Source organism: Acipenser ruthenus, chromosome 58 (assembly GCF_902713425.1).
Source record: "Acipenser ruthenus chromosome 58, fAciRut3.2 maternal haplotype, whole genome shotgun sequence".
Taxonomy (NCBI): domain Eukaryota; kingdom Metazoa; phylum Chordata; class Actinopteri; order Acipenseriformes; family Acipenseridae; genus Acipenser; species Acipenser ruthenus.
In genome coordinates, this window is record NC_081246.1 from 3,619,237 (window position 1) to 3,640,162 (window position 20,926).

The 20,926-nt window shown below is 39.3% G+C and overlaps 4 protein-coding genes across 4 annotated transcripts in view; 3 read left to right on the forward strand and 1 right to left on the reverse strand.

Annotated features, from left to right (window-relative positions):
- Positions 1 to 20,926, forward strand: part of LOC117407671 (zinc finger protein 436-like) — a 155,598-nt gene that overhangs the window by 94,260 nt on the left and 40,412 nt on the right.
- LOC117407633 (zinc finger protein 184-like) overlaps positions 1 to 20,926 on the reverse strand; it is a 156,734-nt gene that overhangs the window by 48,775 nt on the left and 87,033 nt on the right. The window lies entirely within an intron of this gene.
- Positions 572 to 8,899, forward strand: LOC117967215 (zinc finger protein 660-like). Of its 2 annotated transcripts, none has more exons than XM_059018069.1 (3): positions 572 to 644; positions 3,818 to 4,001; positions 4,921 to 8,899. In XM_059018069.1, the coding sequence occupies exon 3, from the start codon at positions 4,976 to 4,978 to the stop codon at positions 6,260 to 6,262; it is 1,287 nt and encodes a 428-aa protein (XP_058874052.1). In that variant the 5' UTR covers positions 572 to 644; positions 3,818 to 4,001; positions 4,921 to 4,975; the 3' UTR covers positions 6,263 to 8,899. The 2 variants fall into 2 exon arrangements, with proteins under 2 accessions (XP_058874052.1, XP_058874051.1); XM_059018068.1 differs by having other exon boundaries at positions 3,931 to 4,001.
- Positions 11,563 to 19,892, forward strand: LOC117962841 (zinc finger protein 664-like). The gene is made up of 2 exons (XM_059018070.1): positions 11,563 to 11,953; positions 13,841 to 19,892. The coding sequence occupies exon 2, from the start codon at positions 13,893 to 13,895 to the stop codon at positions 15,165 to 15,167; it is 1,275 nt and encodes a 424-aa protein (XP_058874053.1). The 5' UTR covers positions 11,563 to 11,953; positions 13,841 to 13,892; the 3' UTR covers positions 15,168 to 19,892.

Genomic DNA, 20,926 nt, shown 5'->3' on the forward strand with positions numbered 1-20,926 from the left:
TGCACACAGATTTGTTACTCCGGCGCTGTGTCGTTTCCCTGCAGCCAGTACTTGCGTGGAGTCCTGGCGCCATCTACTGGAAGACGTGAGAGTAGCAGGGAGAGGTTTGTCATTCATTTCAATGGGAGAAAGATTATTAAGTCTCCAAACGGTATCTGGAAAGTTAATAATCGCATTTAAATTAATATATTAGCTCATGTGTTTGTATTATACATTACAGTGATACAAGGTATTATTAGCCATGTGTAACTAACTTTTGGTTGTGTATCAAAGCAAACTATTTGTGTGCTTGTTTAAATACACAATGAATTTCCTGTTTTTCATATATCACCACATACTTTATTATTATTATTATTATTATTATTATTATTATTATTATTATTATTATTAATACACTGAACGGTACCCGAATATAAAAATGTACCCGTTTACTCGATTATGTGGTAAACTGCCATCATCCCTCCCATCCCCCATCGCACGGGGAATTGAGCCCCAGCGCGTCCAATCACCGGAGGGCTCCTCGGTTCAGAAATACCCCGCAGCCAATGGCAGGCGAGAGAGGGGGCGGGTTTGTTTTCGCTTCGGTCCCTCACAATATTTTTCCCTGAAGGAGAGAGAGGAGGCTGGAGAGGCTGAATTAACGAGTAAGATTTTAAATGTGCATTCTCATTGTATTCAATTTGCTAACCGGTACGGACAAATTTGATTAGTTGTACTGAGAACTATTTGTTTCATGTAATCCTATTTTAAGAAAGAGGGTCCTTTTTAAAAAAAAAAAAATAATAAATAAATAATAATAATTGTATATACACACGCACAGGCCCACCAAGACGGCGGGCAGGCCGGGAACATTTACGCGGCCCGCTGCAGCTAAAAAATAACAAACTAACAAAAAAAAATCTGGTCAATTTTAATACCGAACATTTCAATATTTTTTTTAAAAAAACAATTACCAGCTCCAGGCCTCAGCCCCGCACGGGACCGCTCGCTGAAGCTGCGTGATGACGTCATCATCAACGTGCTTTCACGGGTTAAGGGTTATGGGTGCTTGAAAAATATTCTCAAGTCACACGAGGTCAATTGGAACGAGCTTGCAGATTTAGTACGAAGTTGTGGACTAGCTAATACGGTACTAGTGGATCATCCCTAGCTGCGTACTAACTTATTGCCAATTGCAACGAGAAAATATGGGGAATAAAGCTGTGGACTAGCTGATCCCCAGCTGTAGTTCGGAGCTCAGTGTTAAGCTCCTTATTGTGGTGCACTATGGGGCGGGCTCAGAATCAGAGTTAATGGTTCCAGCTATATTTATATTCATAAATATTGACACCTGCTTTTAAAGGGAGAGGCAGCATTGTTTTTGTTACAGGCATCAGTGGTGCCTAACCCTGAAAAAAACGATTCCACATTTCTCGCATTTGCAAATACTGTTAATAATGCAACGAAAATAAAAATGTTCTTGGCAACAAAAGTTTTTCAAAAGTTCTGAATCTGACAAAGAAGAAACAAAAATGAAATATAGTTTCTTAAAAAAAAAAAGAAGAGTTCTTCTATATTTGGAGTTTTTTTCTTGAGGAACACTAAGCGGTCTCCATGTCCTGGTTTGAGTGCGCTTCTCTGTGCTGTCCCCACATCTCCAGCAGTGGAGAACACTCTGTCAGCAGAGTCTGCTCTCTGGGATGCACACTAAGCGGTCTCCATGTCCTGGTTTGAGTGTACTTCTCTGTGCTGTCCCCACATCTCCAGCAGTGAAGAACACTCTGTCAGCAGAGTCTGCTCTCTGGGATGCACAGGTAACCCTTTGCTAGCGCGCTCACGTGCTCCACATAGTTCTGAATGATTTTGTGTTTCTCGCGCAGGCTGTGCATATGGAGTTATCCTACCTTCATGTGCTGACCGATCTGATGCCATCTGTAACTGTGATGGCGATGTTGTGCTGTCGATTTATGATGATGTCATTTCAAATGGACACTCAGATTGGTTGGTTGTATTCCCTGAATACTTGATTTGATCCTCACACATTTTACACACAGCATGACTTCTCATGAGTCCACAGTGGATTTTATAATCCGTCTGACGCAGGTTGAATTTCACAGTCGCCCTCCTTTATAAATGGATCAAGATGAATAACCTGAAAACGGGCTTGACAAAAACACCCTTAAAGAGTAAGTAGCGGGTTCTGAAAAATACAGCGTTACACGTCCCCCCGTGTTGCTACAACTGTCTAAATAACATACCTGCTGTTTCTCTTTTCATTGTTAACATCCTGACAACTTTTTACACGTAGAACTTTAAAGTCTGTTTCAAAGCTCTTTTCAAAATAGCGACTCTAGTGCACTGATAGTGTAAGGATTATTGCATCAGGGGTTAAATTCTCAACAAAAAAGTGCAGGTACTCCTTTGTGCAGCCAGGTGGAGTAGACCTGTGAAACATTAGACAAAATCAGTGCCAGGCAATACATACTTCTAAAATGTATAGATATCGGTACACAATACATTTATTAATACAAAATAATCCTGATAAAATGACTGATCAATTATAACCAATTCACTATAAACAAGGAAGCTGAAAATACTGAAGTATCATACCCTCTGCAGTTACCACTCAGTCATGTACTGTAATATAACACTTAAGTTCAATCTTAAATAACAAGCATTAAGTAGCTGCTGTAGAGAGGGAGTTTTGTTTGTTATCCTAAAAAGGTGTGATGTTATAAAAATAGAGATGCAAGTATCATTTAATAAAATCTGTTTAAACTCTTTGATTTCTATCATTTAGCTGTAGTTAGTCACACTAAATACCCTTTTAAATATTATTATTATTTGTTTATTTAGCAGACTCCTTTATCCAAGGCGACTTACAGAGACTAGGGTGTGTGAACTATGCATCAGCTGCAGAGTCACTTACAATTACGTCTCACCCGAAAGACGGAGCACAAGGAGGTTAAGTGACTTGCTCAGGGTCACACAATGAGTCAGTGGCTGAGGTGGGATTTGAACCGGGGACCTCCTGGTTACAAGCCCTTTGCTTTAACCACTGGACCACACAGCCTCCTGACAATTTTACTGAAAAGAAGCAGCTTAGAGATCACACCCTCTTTAATTGCATCATGATTGTATCACCTTTCTGAGTTTCTAGTATCTCCTTCATAGTTCATCTCAATCCACTACAAGAGACAATGGTTTCAAATAAATTAAGATACCTTTTTTTTTTTTTTTTTCTCCAGATGAAAAAAAAATCACGTTTCTGTTTAGTCAACCTTCAGGAATTTCTAGTCGCACATGTGCGCCTAATTTAAAATGTACATTCGCGCAAGTATTTTTGCCCATATTACAACTGTATGCAATTTAAAGGTGCAGTCACCAATTCCACACACATTTTCAGCCAGTCTTGTCTTGCAGGGGCCCTGATGCTCTCAAAGTAAATTTTTCTTCTTGTTGATCTTGTTGCTGTGAGCAGTGCTGAAATAATACTCCTTCATTGCACTGATGGAGTAGACCACTACTAGTCTAGCACATGCAAGAGTGTGCCACAATGCACCATTTTAATCCACACTACCTTGTAAATGCCACATACTTTAAAACTAACTTAGCACTGTTTTGATTTCTACCTGCAGTGGAAATCTATCTATTTACCACTATTTAAAAAACAAACAAACATGCTGGACATGTAGAGTTTTTTATGGTTTGCAACTCTGATGCAAGATGCCAGTTCTTCTATAGTATTTGGATTTCACACAAACTAACTCACCCCTTTCTTGTGAAGCCCTTCAATCACACTGCTCTAGTGCTGTGGGGTTTCTCTGTCCTATCACAGATAATACTGTCCAGGGGTCTGCAGTTACAGAAGAGTGCTAATGGGGTTGAAATAGTCAGTGTTCATGTGGTGCAGAGGAGTCCACATCAATGAACTGTTGCTGTTGCTTTAAGGTGCCTGTTTACCTGGGAAGAAACAAGACTGCCAGAGCCGTGCTGCAGATATCCTGCTGACAATACCTGAAGTAAGTTTCTTATTCTTTTACTCTTCAGTCCTAATTTTAATTATTTTAAATACAGTGTTTCAGCTGTGCAGATGTTTGATATGATGTGCTTGAATAAAACTTCTGAGTTGTATCGGAGAATTTCTTTCATTTTAATATTGATGTTTTAAAATGTAACTGTCCTAATGGGCAGCAGTGTGGAGTAGTGGTTAGGGCTCTGGACTCTTGACCGGAGAGTTGTGGGTTCAATCCCAGGTGGGGGACACTGCTGCTGTACCCTTGAGCAAGGTACTTTACCTAGATTGCTCCAGTAAAAGCCCAACTGTATAAATGGGTAATTGAATGTAAAAATAATGTGATATCTTGTAACAATTGTAAGTCACCCTGGATAAGGGCGTCTGCTAATTAATAATAATAATAATGACTGCCAGTGGCAGTTTTAGGTATAAGTATAACTGCAGCGGTTCTAGTGTTAAACAAATCTTATGTGGGGATTTACAAAGTATATATTCATGTTTATTGCATCTCTTGCCTGGTTAGTTCTGTGGGTGCTTACAAGCACCAATAAGTATACATGCAAATCTTTCACAGCACTAAACAGAAAATTCATTATAAAATCTGTCAACCTTTTCAACAATAACCTTTGTCTTGTGTGAAAGAAATGCTGTCATTTTCTAAGAAGTATTCCTGAGGATCTTATGCTTGAGTGGTTACATGTGTGGGAGCTTTTTATACATATTTTAATATTTCTCTGTTTAGAACTGTATTTGTTTCTGTGATTTTGGTCCATCTCTCTATCCTCCTTGTTATAGAAAATCTCCTTCATCTCACTCAGTGCAGCACATTTGGGAACATGGTAATGAATGGAGTCTGGAGCTGGTAAGGCAAGTTCATAGAATCTAAGAAGGGATTATAACAGATTGTATTTTCTGTTTTTTAGACAATTTATTCAGAAGACAAAACTGGATTATCCTTGTGAAAGAGAAGATTCAACGATGGAGCCTGTCCATGTTAAAGAGGAGAGTCTTGTACTAGAATCAGTCCATATTAAAGAGGAGAGCCCTGTACTAGAATCAGTCCATATTAAAGAGGAGAGTCCTGTACTAGAATCAGTCCATATTAAAGAGGAGAGTCCTGTACTAGAATCAGTCCATATTAAACAGGAGTGTCCTGTACTAGAATCAGTCCATATTAAACAGGAGTGTCCTGAACTAGAATCAGTCCATATTAAAGAGGAGAGTCCTGTACTAGAATCAGTCCATATTAAAGAGGAGCATCCTGTATTAGAATCAGTCCATATTAAAGAGGAGAGTCCTGTACCAGAATCAGTCCATATTAAACAGGAGAGTCCTGTAGTGGAATCAGTTCTTATTCAAGAGGAGCTTCCTGAAGTAGACCATTTTCATGTCAATGAGGAGGGTAACCATTTTAAAACAAGCAGCTTGCAGGGCTCTCTGTCCTGTACAGAATGTGGAAAGAGTTTCAGTCGGTTACAAAACCTGAGACGTCACCAGCGAATCCACACTGGAGAGAAACCGTATGTCTGTGCTGACTGTGGGAAGAATTTCAGTGAGTCAGGTGTCTTGAAAATACACCAGCGAATCCACACTGGAGAGAAACCACATACTTGTAATGAATGTGGAAAGAGTTTCAGTCAGTCAAAAAGCCTGAAACTTCACCAGCGAATCCACACTGGAGAGAAACGACATGTCTGCTCAGACTGTGGGAAGAGTTTCAGATGGTCACAAAACCTGAAATTTCACCAGCAAATCCACACAGGAGAGAAACCATATGTCTGTTATGACTGTGGGAAGAGTTTCAGTCAGTCAGGCTATTTGAAAAAACATCAGCGAATTCACACTGGAGAGAAACAACATGTCTGTGCTGACTGTGGGAAGAATTTCAGAGATTTACAAAACCTGAAACATCACCAGCAAATCCACACAGGAGATAAACCGCATCCATGTAGTAAATGTGAGAAAAGCTTCAACCGGTTAGCACGTCTTAAAAAACACCAGTTAATTCACACAGGAGAGAAGCCACATCACTGTAATGACTGTGGGAAGAGTTTCACAGAGTCAGGCAACTTGAAATTGCACCAGCGAATCCACACTGGAGAGAAACCTTATGTCTGTGCTGACTGTGGGAAGAGTTTCAGATGGTTATACAGCTTGAAAATGCATCAGCAAAGTCACACAGGAGAGAAACCTTATCACTGCTGTCACTGTGGGAAATATTTTACTGCTTCCAGTTCTCTTAAAAGACACAAATGCAAAGTTTAGGCAGAATGTGAGTGTGATTATACCTGCACTGCCAGTCTTTTTAAACAGCAGCTTAATATAAAAACTGTGAGAACTCTGGTTAATGTCTACAGATGACACAAATCCACCAATAGTAAACACACTGTTCTAAAGCCATCACATTATAAAGTACATTCCTGGTATGCAATAAGGCCCAACAGGGTGTCTATATACATCGAATATACAGACGTCTCGGAGCGTTGTGTGATACAAGGTGAAGCCGAGTGCCTCCAACCCCTGAGAAGTCTGTATATTCAACGTATACGGTGTGGGAGAAATTCATAGTTGTAATTGAATGTACTTTGTAAAATGACATTTCAAATCTGAAACTATGAGGCTTAAGATGCTGTGATGATAATTAAGTGTGTCTTCCCCCACCCTTCTCCCATAACATTCAAGATCTGCTTCAAAGGACTGGATATTAATAACAGAGAGTCGTAAAGATTTAAATTGGTTTTAGTTTAGATTGCCTGCCAGTGTGGTCTTATCTGTTAATTAAGAATGTCTGTGTGAAAGCCAATATATCATTTTCTTTGTATGAAAGGTTAAGATGTGCGACACCTGGTGGTTACGAGGTGCCATGACTTTCTCCCATGACTTGAATTGTTACCATGAAACATGGAACGTTTAAGTGAATAGAAATTACTAATTTCCTTATTTTGAAAGTGAATACAAAAACAAACCTTTACAAGGGTGTAATATTAACTTGTATAGCAAGCTCAGGGTTTTAGATTTACTAAAACTATCAGTTTGAAATGTAACAAATAAGTAAAAACCTAACTGATTTAAGTTGGTTTTAGAATCATTTTAATAACAAATCTGCCGGACGCAAGTTTAAGAGTTGTTTCAGTATGTTTTCCCAATGAAATTGAAATGTTTATTGTGTTTTAATGAAGTTCGAAGTGCGAATCATTCTTACATTATTTCACTTTAATTATTATATAACGTGTTTAATATGCTTGTAACGGTAATTTAGTTCGGAGAATGAAACTGACATGTTTATCCTTCTGCGATCAATATAACTAGCTAGCACAAAATGAAGTTTTGTTCTATACATGTTTTGAATTCTGTTCTGTCTCTTTCTCTCTCTCTCTCTCCATGGAGGAGGGTCGCTCCCTGTTTTAGTGACGCACATTGCTTGTGTAAAAGGAAGCGTCATTCAAACTTTGTAAGCCAATGAAAGGGCTGATTTTGTAGCTTCCTGTTTTACCCGGAAGTGATTGGATCACCAAAGTAAACTCCTCTTTGGGCGCTATATTTAAATCAAAACACGCATGAGCTCGTTCTCTTGGATTCAGACTCATCTTGCCATGAAGTAACCATTGAGCCTTCGCTTGCAATGGGGACCCATTCAAGCATCGTACGTATCTTCATCCTGAAGAAGACTCCTCGCTGCTACATCCTGCAACTCTACATGTTACAAAGAAGACAACTGCATTCCAACAAGGACCACATCTCCAGAATAAGTGTTACGATTCAAAGACTTTAAGATTCAAATAAAATACTATGTGTAGAAAGATCTACATGCAAACCAGAAGCAAAAACATTGAATACAGCGTAACACTTTGCTGAAATTAAAAGTACACTGATGCACAATGAAAAAGCAACAGTCTAGGCTTTACATCAATAGCTCTTTGGGCACATACATAATGTTAGTTACATTTTAAATAGGGAGCAGATAGGTTTGTTGATTGTTCGAGTTGTATTGTTCCTTGGGATAATAAAATACTGAGCTCAAGTCATGATGTCATAAAAATGACTAAGAATCTGTATAAATAGCCATTTGAAAATACATGATTTTAATTAACTCAAGAACAGCAAAAGATGCAACCATGCTCTGCTTGAGTAATGAAGATTGCCTGGTTGCTATCGGCATGATTGAAGGCATCTGTGAGAGAAGTTGCCCGGAGAATGAGGTGTTCTGCTTCAACAATCAGCAGACTAGTCCAGAGAAACCAGGAAACCGGCTCTGTGAGGGACAGGCCACGTCCTGGAAGGCAGAGGTCACCACACCAGCCCAGGACCGTTATGCCGACTGTTGCGTTGTTCAAGCCAACCAGTGGAGCGGTGGAAGTGTGATGATGTAGGGAATCTCCTTTAACACAAGAACGCCTTTGGTGCAGATTGAGGGCAACCTTACTCCTCAGCGATACATTGACCAAGTCCTTGAGGCAACAGTTTTTCTGTTCTTGCAAGGATATCCGGAAGTGTTGATTTTCCAGCAGGACAATGCAAGGCCACACAGTGCTAGGATTACAATTGCACGACTTCAAGAAAACAATGTCAAGGTCTTGCCATGGCCAGCTTTTTCTCCTGTCCAATAGTACATCTGTGGGACCAAATCACCAGCGCCATCCACAGGAGACAACTGCAACTAGCCAACCTTCAAAGGAAGAGTGGCGGAACATCCCACAGCAGTCTATCCAGAGGCTGATCAGGTCTGTGCACCAACACTGCCAGGATTATGTTAATGCTCAGGGAGGTCATACACGATACTAACTGTAAAGTTTTCATTTTGACAGTGTGTCACGTTTCATACGGAAAACTGATTCTTTGCTCTGTATTTTTTAGTGAATTTGTTTGATATCTATGTTTAAAATATTTGATTAAATCCATTAGACCGGAGAGTTGCATTTCTTTTGTGCATCAGTACACAAACAATTCTGCTGTGAATAAATGAAACAAGATAAGAACGATAGCGAACGGAGGGCACTTTGAAACCAAAAATAAATAAAAAAGGAAGGAGACAAAAAAGGTTAAATAAATTAAAAATGTCCAGCAGCCCAAGTGAGGATGATGACCAAGCCCCTCAAGCAAGGCTACAAAATAAAATACAAAGTAATCTATGAGGCTTTGTCTGGCCTGCCTGGCACTTGCAGCATCTGCAACCGCTTAACTGGGGCTTCGTGTTCAGCATCTGCTTCCCTCAAACCCTGTAATCTTTCCTCTAAGTTCAACATCCATTACGAAAAAGCTATGTTATGCAAAACACAAGAAGTCAGTAGCTAATGCTTCAGCCACCAGTGAGCAATGCAATATTTGTAATCAATCAATCAATCAATCAATCAATCAATCAATCAATCTCTCTCTCTCTCTCTCTCTCTCTCTCTCTCTCTCTCTCTCTCTCTCTCTCTCTCTCTCTCTCTCTCTCTCTCTCTCTCTCTCTCTCTCTCTCTCTCTCTCTCTCTCTCTCTCTCGACTGCTTCCCTGATAGTTTCATCAGTATTTATAATCGACTGTGTATTTTGCGCACAGTTTAGACCTGGTTTTGACATGACAATTGAAACGCAAATGATAACACTGCCGACGGTTTGCTAAATCGTTACATTTGTATGTAAACGAGTTCACTCCCCTAAAGTTCAGCCCATGTCCAGTGCTAACACTGACTTGCTGGGTGGGCACTAAAACACGGTTGCTAAATCACATAGGTGGGCAAAGTCTGTTTGCCCTCAACGTGCGCATGATTCTGGTGTGCTAACTGCAAAAGTGTTTTTTGATTGCATTAGGGGTTTGTGCACGTTACTAAATAGGGCTCATTCAGTCTAAACATTAAAATATCAAATCTGCTTTGTTTTTGTACAAATTGCAATCTCATATTACACATTGACAACATTATTTACACAGACCTGCCAAGTCTCCCTCATTCAGCAAAGATCTCCAGCTCTCTCTCACTTAGGGAGTGAGGGAAAGAAACTGAGTTTGAGGCAAGAGGGAGGGTTCAAAACACAAAGTCTCCACTTTGCCCTCCAATGAGCGGCTCTGCTTCAAAGGTACCCAACTCAGCCTCCCCACTGAACTTTCACCTGGGTGACTTCCTGTTCATTTAGAGAGAGCTTCCAATGAACAGGAAGTCATTTCAAGAAATCTCAAAATGAGAGGAATCTCTAAATGCAGAGGAGGTTATTTTTGAGATATCTTCAAATGAATTACAGAGATCTCCAAATGGGACAGCAAGTCATTTGAATTAATTATGATTCCCTTAGTGTTACACCCCCATGGTCTAACAACGAATGGTACAATCCGGGGTTAATGTGTGCCTGATCGAACCAGATCTGATCTGGTACCTGTTTTGTCTGTCAGGTGGTGGTGGGGGGGACTCTATATACATAACATGTACAATATTTTAAGATGCAACATCTAGGAGTAGCAGTGTGGAGTAGTGGTTAGGGCTCTGGGCGACTTACAATTGTTACAAGATATCACATTAATTTTACATACAATTACCCATTTATACAGTTGGGTTTTTACTGGAGCAATCTAGGTAAAGTACCTTGCTCAAGGGTACAGCAGCAGTGTCCCCCACCTGGGATTGAACCCACGACCCTCCAGTCAAGAGTCCAGAGCCCTGACCACTACTCCACACTGCTGCCCTGCAATATAGTCCCCTCTTCTTGGTGTCTGTGTTAGTTTACTACATTCTTCCAGAGTTTAGAATACAATAAAGCCAGTAATTTAAGCAATGTCCTGCCTGCCTGGAACTAGAATGGGGAATGTAAACTAACTGGAAAGTCATCTAGTTTCTGATGAACTAGTTCTGCACAGAAAGCTGAACTCTGGTAGAATGTAGCAAACATTCACTCAGGAATAATATTGTAGTTTCTGTAGAAGCTCTTATCCAATTGTAGATTCAGTGGTTTCCCACGATTGATTAGACTGAAAGAAAAATACTGTTAAACTGAAGTCTAGTGGAACAATGTATTAAACATGCACCCATGCAATCGTATTGACTGTGAAACTGCACACAGATTTGTTACTCCGGCGCTGTGTCGTTTTCCTGCAGCCAGTACTTGCGTGGAGCCCTGGCGCCATCTACTGGAAGACGTGAGAATAGCAGGGAGAGGTGTGTCATTCATTTCAATGGGAGAGAGATTATTAAATCTCCAAACTCCAGAAGTTAATACTCGAATTTAAATTAGTGTATTAACTCATGTGTTTGTATGCCGTATTCTACTACTGCTCTTAATTATAACTATTTCCTGTATCTTCTGTGATTTTACTCTTATAGGTATCCGTATTCACGTTGTTTCTAATTGCTCTTATTGGAAGTCATTCTTATCCGTTTATCGTACTCACTATGTGCTCTTACCGGACTTTACTCCTATACGCAATTACTCTGCCCAAACATGGTCCTGGAGATCCAGTAAGTTTTGTAGGTCACCTTAAATCGATAATTTCTAAAGACTGGGAACACATGGAAGTGATTTGACCAATAAGCAAATAACTCGTTCAATTAAGGGAACTCTGGTCATTGGGCCAGTTTACATGCTGGGAAAATGTCATGACTCGTTTACTGTCATGACTTATTTAAGGTGGTACGGTCTGGATTACAATTTTAGTTAGTTTTGGTTTATGTTTAATTTATGTTTGAATACAAATGTAATACATTATACAAAAAAAATAAAATACAACATGAAGTTTCAAAGCAGGAATTGATAGATTAAACAAACCAAAACTATCTTAAAATTATAATTCAGCCGTACCACCTTACCACCATCTCCACATTGTCACGGAGAATTGAGCCCCAGCGCGTCCAATCACCGGAGGACTCCTCGGTTCAGAATGGCCCCGCAGCCAATGGCAGGCGAGAGAGGGGGCGGGTTTGTTTTCGCTTCGGTCCCTCACAATATTTTTCCCTGAAGGAGAGAGAGGAGGCTGGAGAGGCTGAATTAACGAGTAAGTTTTTAAATATAAATTCATTGTATTCCATTTTTTAACCGGTACCGACACTTACAATGTATTAGTTGTACTAAAAATAATTTGTTTCATGTAATAATATTTTAAGAAAGAGGGTACTTTTTTTTCCGGGGTCAAAAACAATAATTGTACACACAGGCCTACCGAGAGGACGGGGACATCTCCGCGGCCCTGGCAAACAAACAAACAAAAAAACTAACAAAAAAAAATCAATTCCGGTCAATTAATATCAAACATTTAAACATTTTTAAAAACGCGTAACCGCTCGAGCCCTCCGCGCTGCGCGGGAGCGTTTGCGTTCGCGCGCGCCGCCCCCCACGTAAACAAACAAGCCGTCCTTGTTGTTTCCGGTGTGAGGCTGCGCTCCGCTCCGCTGCAGACTCGACAGTCCTGAACACTGAACCGATGCGCTTCTGTGCGAGGCTAATGTACGCGCTGTGCAAATACCAGCCATGCATTAGAAACATACAGAGAGAAACGCTGCCTGTGTGTTTATGACTCGCACTGTCAGTGCACGCCTCAGTCCTGCTCTAGGAAAGCATTTCCCACTAGTTTTGGATTTGTTGAATAAGTTGCTCTGTCAGTCTTCATGTTATTTCTCAGCTCTGTACTGCAGTGAAGCTTGGACCCTGGAAAGGAGGGTATTATTGTGATTTATTTGGGTTGAATTGGTCCTGTTTTTACTGAATAGGTATCCCAGCTACAGAACCGCTTAAAAGCGCTCGGTGACGCTGCGTAATGACGTCATCACCAACGTGCTTTCACAGGTTAAGGGTTATACAGTGCTTGAAAATATTCTCAAATCGCATGTTGTTTTCTCATGCTGTTGTCTGTGCGAGTCGTGTAACAGCAGCGTGTGGGTGTGTGCCTGTGGTATGAGTGCAGACTGAAGTCGGGAACGAGCTCTTTAAAGTGACTGTTCAGCTAACTTTCACACAGCGGTGTTTTACTGGAATGTTTTTACTGGACTGTTTAGTTTGTTTGCATTTTGTGAAAAGCTGCCTGCACGTGTATTTCATGTGTGTGTTGTTGACCTCACCTGGGCAACAGAACTGGCAAAAAAACATACAGGTTAATTTAACAGTTTAAACTAAGTTTGTGCAGACAACATTCATGAATAGAGTTAAATGCATCTGATGCTTAAAATCACACTGTTGTCTCGTTTGCTTGTGCAAGTGTTTGCACTAACACTGGTAAAGCACGTTTAGTCAAATAGGCTTCACAACCTGTTTTGCTTTTTTTTTCTTATTCTTTAAAACACAATTTACAAATCAGGGCTCCAGACACAGTTGTTGCCTTTGTACAGTCCTTTCAGATTCATGCTTTAGTTTCAAGGAGCTCTACATGATGCTGACAGGCAGAACTGTTTAAACAAATCGAATGTGGGGGTTTACATGGGAATGGAAGTTTACACACTTTATATTCATGTTTATTGCATCTCTTGCCTGGTTGGTTCTGTGGGTGCTTACAAGCACCAATAAGTATACATGCAAATCTTTCATAGCATTAAAAATAAACTTCATTAACAGTCTGTTAAACTTTTCAACAATAACCTTTGTCTTGTGTGAAAGAAATGCTGTCATTTTCTAAGCAGTATTTCTGAGGATCTTATGCTTGAGTGGTTACATGTGTGGGTGCTTTTTATACATGTTTGAATATTTCTCTGTTTAGAACTGTCTTTGTTTCTGTGATTTTTGGTTCCATCTCTCCTTCCTCCTTGTTATAGAAAATCTCCTTCATCTCACTCAGTGCAGCACATTTGTGAACATGGTAATGAATGGAGTCTGGAGTTGATAAGGCAAGTTCATAGAATCTAAGAAAGGGATTAAGAGATTGTAATATGTTTTTTTTTTTGGTTTTTTTTAGGAAATTTGTTCAGAAGACAAAACTGGATTATCCTTGTGAAAGAGAAGATTCAATGATGGAGCCTGTCCATATTAAAGTGGAGAGTCCTGTACTAGAATCAGTCCATATTAAAGAGGAGAGTACAGTACTAGAATCAGTCCATATTAAAGTGGAGAGTCCTGTACTAGAATCCGTCCATATTAAAAGGGTTGTTCTCAATTCTAAACCCTTAAGCAGCTTGCAGGGCTCTCTTCCCTGTCCTGGATGTGGGGAGAGTTTTAATCCTGAAGGAAACCTTGAAACATCTCCTGGAAAGACTCTGCATCGCTGTGCTGGATGTGTGAAGACTTTCAGGGAGTCAGGAATCCTGAACGGACAGCAGCAAACAGGCACTGGAAAGACTCCATATAACTGTCATGAATGCGGGGCAGATTTCAGACACCACAGCACCGTGAAACACCACCTGCGAGTTCTGAAGGTACAGCTGGGTTATCCTTGTGAAAGGCAGGACTCAGAGATGGAGCCTTTCCACATTAAAGAGGAGCTTCCTGAACATTTTAAAACAAGCAGCTTGCAGGGCTCTCTGTCCTGTACAGAATGTGGTAAGAGTTTCAGACATTTACAAAACCTGAAACGTCACCAGCGAATCCACACAGGAGAGAAACGACATGTCTGTCCTGACTGTGGGAAGAGTTTCAGTGAGTCAAGCAACTTAAAAAGACACCATCGAATCCACACAGGAGATAAACCATATCTGTGTAGTAAATGTGGGAAGAGTTTCAGTTCTATAAACAAATTGAAAATGCACCAGCGAATTCACACAGGAGAGAAACCTCATGTCTGTGCTGACTGTGGGAAGAGTTTCAGTCAGTCCGGCACTTTGAAAAGACACCAGCAAATTCACACAGGAGAGAAGCCACATCACTGTTTTGAGTGCGGGAAGAGTTTCAGCCGGATAAGCATCTTAAAATTGCACCAGAAAATCCACACAGGAGAGAAACCGTATGTCTGTGCTGACTGTGGGAAGAGTTTCAGACATTTACAAAACATGAAACTTCACCAGCGAATCCACACAGGAGAGACACCATATGGCTGTGTGGACTGTGGGAAGAGCTTCAGAAATTTACAAAAGCTGAAACTTCACCAGCTAATCCACACAGGAGAGAAGCCGCATCACTGTAATGACTGTGGGAAGAGATTCAGTCGAATAGACAAATTGAAAATGCACCAGCGAATCCACACTGGAGAGAAACCTCATGTCTGTGCTGACTGTGGGAGGAGTTTCAGTCGGGTAGACAAATTGAAAATACACCAGAGAACTCACACAGGAGAGAAACCTTATCACTGATTTCAATGTGGAAAGTCTTTTTACTGCTTCCAGTTCTCTTAAAAGACACGAATGCAGGTTGTGAAAGTTTAAGCAGAATGTGAGTGTGTGTTCATTCACCCGCACTCAGAAATTTCCAGTCTTTTTAAACAGCAGCTCAACCCTTTTACAAGCTGTGTGTTTTTGTGTCATAAGTCATTCAAATTGTATCAGATCACATATCATTTAAAAGCTTAGGGCTTGCAGACCTTTTTCCCCCCAGTATATATTTACATAATTTAGAACATGCTGGAATATAAAAAGGCACAGAAATGACAACGAAGTAAAATTACAAACATTTTTCAGTAACTATTTATGCATTCACTTCACCGTGAAGTGTATACGTTTGACTTCAAGTAACTCTGTCAACGGGAAAGCGATGACACCAAGAGGTGGTGTTAATGGAAAAGTCCACATTTGAGGAGGAATAGAGTTTATCCAACAATAAGACCATAAATGGAATGAGCTTTGACCTCTTGAGGTCAAATAAGTAAATAACAAAATAAATCAAATAGTAAATAAATAAATACAAAAAAACTATTAAAAAAAATACATACGCAATTGTAAATACAACTAAAAACACTGCCTTGGAGCCGATGAGGGTTGGGTACTGACGAGCTGTCAGCCTCAGCAGGTGTCCTGTGGTGCTCAGCCTGCCTCTCTGAACACCTGCACTGGGGTCTGCGCAGTCAGGCACGGTAAATCAGAAAGTCTGGTAAAGCCACATTCTCAACAGGCAAATAAAAAAGTAAAGTGCAGTAAATGCATAGTGTAAGCATGGGAGAAGGGTGATAAACTGCAATATTACTGTGCAAATTTATAATCCACTTATCAACTTTTAAAAGAGTGAAGTTATTTGCTTCTTAGTAAAATAAAACGACAATGTACTGCAAATAAGTTGCAAATAAAACATCTTTTGCTCAAACATTATAACTCTACTAATAAGCAGCAACCTTGTAGCTGAGATGTCTGTTGTACAAGCATTTACTACAGAAAATCGGGTTAAAAAATGAACCCTTCAGATGGTGAATTACAAATAAATACAAACCCGTGCAGACATCAAATGGCTGATAAAAAAGACTGACTTAGGACGTCTTTTTATAAAGTAAATCATCTGCCTAAATAACTATCGACACGCGATCAATGTGATAGGTAATTTACATGTAAAAAACTAAATAAACCAACATGCAAGGAAACCAACAAACACGAGAATGCATCCTAAATATATTGCTAATGTAATACGTCATGGCGTAAGGGATATGTGAGCAAGAACATAAATAAAAAAACAGAGACAACATCAAATCATGAATTCTTACCTTCCGTGTCTACAGCGAAAATATGATCCAAAAGCTCTTCATCCTTCAATTCAGGATCCTTGACCCTACAGGAGTATTCACAATTACTCTCATTCTCCAAAACTAACTGCATTACAGCCTGCGCACCTACCTTGCGAGATCGCTTGCCGAATTACATTTTACAAAAGTAGCGCTCTCTGTTTTCACTCATAATTACAATCTCATCCGGGTTCAAAGTTCATCGAGTCTTCCCTTCAGGCCACTAGACTTTTTTTTAATCCTATCGGTACACACAGATCACAATTCAGCACCTTTTTAATTGATAAACAAGCCAGGCAGTGTTGTGAAAGGGTTAGTATAAAAACTGTAAGAACTCTGGTGAATGTCTACAGACGACACAGATCCCTCAATATTAAACACACTGTTCTGAAGCCATTACATTTATAAAGTACATAACTATAAGTTCTATAGCATTAATATCATTAATCTTGTTGCTGTTTAAATAACGTAGCTGTAATTAGGGTTAGAAACTAATACAACTGGTACTAGTCCTAAGGACTAGTACCTTTTTAAACTCACTAGTCCTTGAGTGAAATTCCTGAGTCTGAATCAACAACAGCTGTTGAGGTCCCTAAAATATTAAGCTGAAATTTTATTTTCCTAAAAAATGAACACTTAGATTTTTTTTTTTTTTTATTATTGTATTTAAAAAGCAATGCAATGAATATGAATGCTCATTCCCGGATACATTGATTGTGTTTCTGCATCTGCCTTCCCCACATTCCGAACCCCAGTAAAGTCCGTGTGGACAACACCGTTGACAGCATACTTCACGTAGCATATCACTGCCTCAGTAATGGAACTATCTGTAAAACCATCCGAGATCACCCACAGATATTTAGCAGTTGTCATTCTGGTTAACTGGGCTGGACGCTGGGTCCTCTCAATAGCGTGTATACACTCTTTTTCCTGTTTAGAATTGCTATAGGTTTTCCCCACATGTAATCCTTTTGCCTCGTCCAGGTCACACATCCATTCAAAGTCAGATTAAGAGTGGGCATGCTGTGCAGGGGCGTGAGCTGTTCTGAAAGCACTTTTACCTTTAAAATCACAGACGAGTTTCCGGTTTGTAGTAATTGGTATGCTTTTGATGTGCCTTGTTCGGCAGTCTTTGCCTTCAGCAGTTTCCCACAGGTATCTTGATTACTTGATTTTTCATGCACTTTAAAATCAACTCTATCTTAACACTAGAACTGTGGGTCACTGTGAGGCTGTGTGGTCCAGTGGTTAAAGAAAAGGGCTTGTAACCAGTAGGTTCCCGGTTCAAATCCCACCTCAGCCACTGACTCATTGTCTGACACTGAGTAAGTCTCTTAACCTCCTTGTGTTCCGTTTTTCGGGTGAGACGTAGTTGTAAGTGACTCTGCAGCTGATGCATAGTTCACACACCCTAGTCTCTGTAAGTCGCCTTGGATAAAGGCATCTGCTAAATAAACAAATAATAATAATAACTGTGACCCATACATTTTTAAACTGCTTCATTATGAAAATTAAATACATACTATCAGATACAACTGAAAAGCTTTATTCATGAACATCATATCTAACATTTGCATCACAGAGACACCGTATTTAAATGGAAAATTAAACATAAAAGGCTTTATTTTTAAAATGAGCGCATATACAGCACGACTACAAACAGTGAAAAAATATAATAAAATACACATTTAAAAAGAAACAGGTATGTACATATACCCGTGTACATGTGTAAACACGTACACACAAAACTATAAAACCGAAATCATCATTTCTAATACTACATAAAAAGAAAATACGGAGCACAAGTGACCTGCTCAGGGTCACACAATGAGTCAGTGGCTGAGGTGGGATTTGAACCGGGGATCTCCTGGTTACAAGCCCTTTTCTTTAACCACTGGACCACACAGCCTCCACTCAGATCTCTGGCTCTACCGCTCCTATTATGCACTGGACTCGCCTGACCTCAGCACCACATTACTAGATCCTCAGCTAATGCACTATCCTTGTCATTGTAGATATAACTTTTTGCATCCTAGTTCATATTGTATTTTAGTGGTATTATTTGCACTTACTGTAAACTACACTGTATTTAAATATTAAGCTTGCATTTTAACCCTTTTAACCTTTCTATTTGATATTAAAATACCTGTATCTCTGTTTTACATCTCCAACAGCTGCCTATGTAAAGAACTACAGCTCCCATCATCCCTCCCTGTTGCTGCCAGTGCAGAGGCATGCTGGGAGCTGTAGTTTGCATTCTGATTAGTTCTGATCATGGCATTAGTGTTTCTTCAACTCCCCTTACCTCCCTATGATGTCAGCAATCATTCCGAGCTGTTATTTTTAATACTGCAGTTACTCAAACACTGACACGTCACATTTTAAATGACTTATGAAATAACTGGATTTTATTATAATATTCCTTTAAAGTATCTCCAATGGAAACAGGCTGTTCTTCGTATCTTTCTGTATCTTTCCTATGCATTTATATCCCCTTCAGTCACTGTGTGTATAATTGTACCACATTAAGTATCCTATCTATGTATCTATTTTATAAATAGCTCTTCTGATTGTCAGTGTTTTACCTCATCTTTTCTACTCCTTTAAGAATTCAATTGATTCCTGTTCAGCCATTTCTTCTGTGAAACAGCTAAATGGGCTTTTTAAATCGTAAGTCTGACATTAAGCGAAGACTCGATGAACTCTGACTCGTCTTTATTAACGTAAATACAATCCTGCATAACTATTATAATGAAGTGTGTTTCAGCATGAAATACTTCATTTTTCATTACAGATTTAATAAAGATGAGTCGTTATTATTAACATGTGTTGGAGAAACATACACTCTACGAGAAACTATAGTTTACAAAATTAACTGGGTTTTAGATCGAGTTAGTATTTGGATTTTAGAGTTAGTTAAGTTAGTTAGACAATTTGGGGTTTAATATTGAATGTTGAAGCAGGAAAGACAGATCTTAAAGGAGAAAGCTTTGAAGTACACCATATGGAAATTTAAAGGGGACCCTGTGTTTTCTCAGAGACAACATTGTGGGGCTAAAACCTTCAAAGACTGACAGTCTCCTTCCTTTACTTAACTTTATGACTTTATCGCTTTGCCAGTAAACATCAGAGAGGCTTTGATGTCGCATTCAGTTAAGGTAATAAATGGAAGGTGGACCCACGTGCTCAGTGATATGACTGGCTGATAAATATGCATCAGTATGTAATTGTCTTTTCTGATAGGGTAAGGAAGGGGTGATGTCATAAGGGAAGCCTATGTTAATTCAAACATTGTATTGTCTTGTGCTTAAGGAAAATAGAGCACCCTGCTGCTCTACTGTATCTAATAAAATATCTTTGTTGAAATCTACAATGGAGTTTGGAATCACAATAATCTTCTACTTGCAGATTCCCAAAAAAGAACATTAAAAAACGCTTTCATTTGTGAATTCTACTACATGTTGCAATCTCTTTTGTACGTTTTGCTTGTAAATTAAAATTAAGACTTGGTAGAGTTTAGTTTCATTAAAGTTACAGACAGAGAGACAGAGACCCACAATCCTGTTCAGTTTGGCGCTACAATATAGTCCCTTCTTCTTGGTGTCTGTGTTAGTTTGCTACATTCTTCCAGAGTTTAGAATACAATAAAGCCAGTAATTTAAGCAATGTTCTGCCTGCCTGGAACTAGAATGGGGAATATAAACTAACTGGAAAATCATCAATCTAGTTTCTGATGAACTAGTTCTGCACAGAAAGCTGAACTCTGGTAGAATGTAGCAAACATTCACTCAGGAATAATATTGTAGTTTCTGTAGAAGCTCTTATCCAATTGTAGATTCAGTGGTTTCCCACGATTGATTAGACTCAAACAGAAATACTGCTAAACTGAAGTCTAGTGGAATGTATTAAACATGCACCCATGCAATCGTATTGACTGTGAAACTGCACACCGGTTTGTTACACCGGCGCTGTGTCGTTTTCCTGCAGCCAGTACTTGCGTGGAGGCCTGGCGCCATCTACTGGAAGACGTGAGAATAGCAGGGAGAGGTTTGCGTTCATTTCAATGGGAGAGAGATTATTAAATCTCCAAACGGTATCTGGAAAGTTAATACTCGATTTAAATGAATATATTAACTAATGTGTTTGTATTATACACCACAGTTATAAAAGGTATTATTAGCCATTTGTAACTTTATAAATTAACAGGCTATTCTATAAATGAACCAACGTTTCCTTGTCATTTTATAATTGACTGATCAGCTGGTAACTTTTATGCTTTGTTGATATAATTAATAAAGCTATTATCTGTGTGATTGTTTTAAATACAAAATGAATCTCATGTTTTCATATACATCACCACAGACATTATTATTATTATAATAATTATTATTATTATTATTATTATTA

Excerpts from the sequence above, each read along its gene's own strand:
- LOC117967215 (XM_059018069.1), top strand. The coding sequence starts at position 4,976 with ATGGAGCCTGTCCATGTTAAAGAGGAGAGTCTTGTACTAGAATCAGTC.
- LOC117962841 (XM_059018070.1), top strand. The coding sequence starts at position 13,893 with ATGATGGAGCCTGTCCATATTAAAGTGGAGAGTCCTGTACTAGAATCA.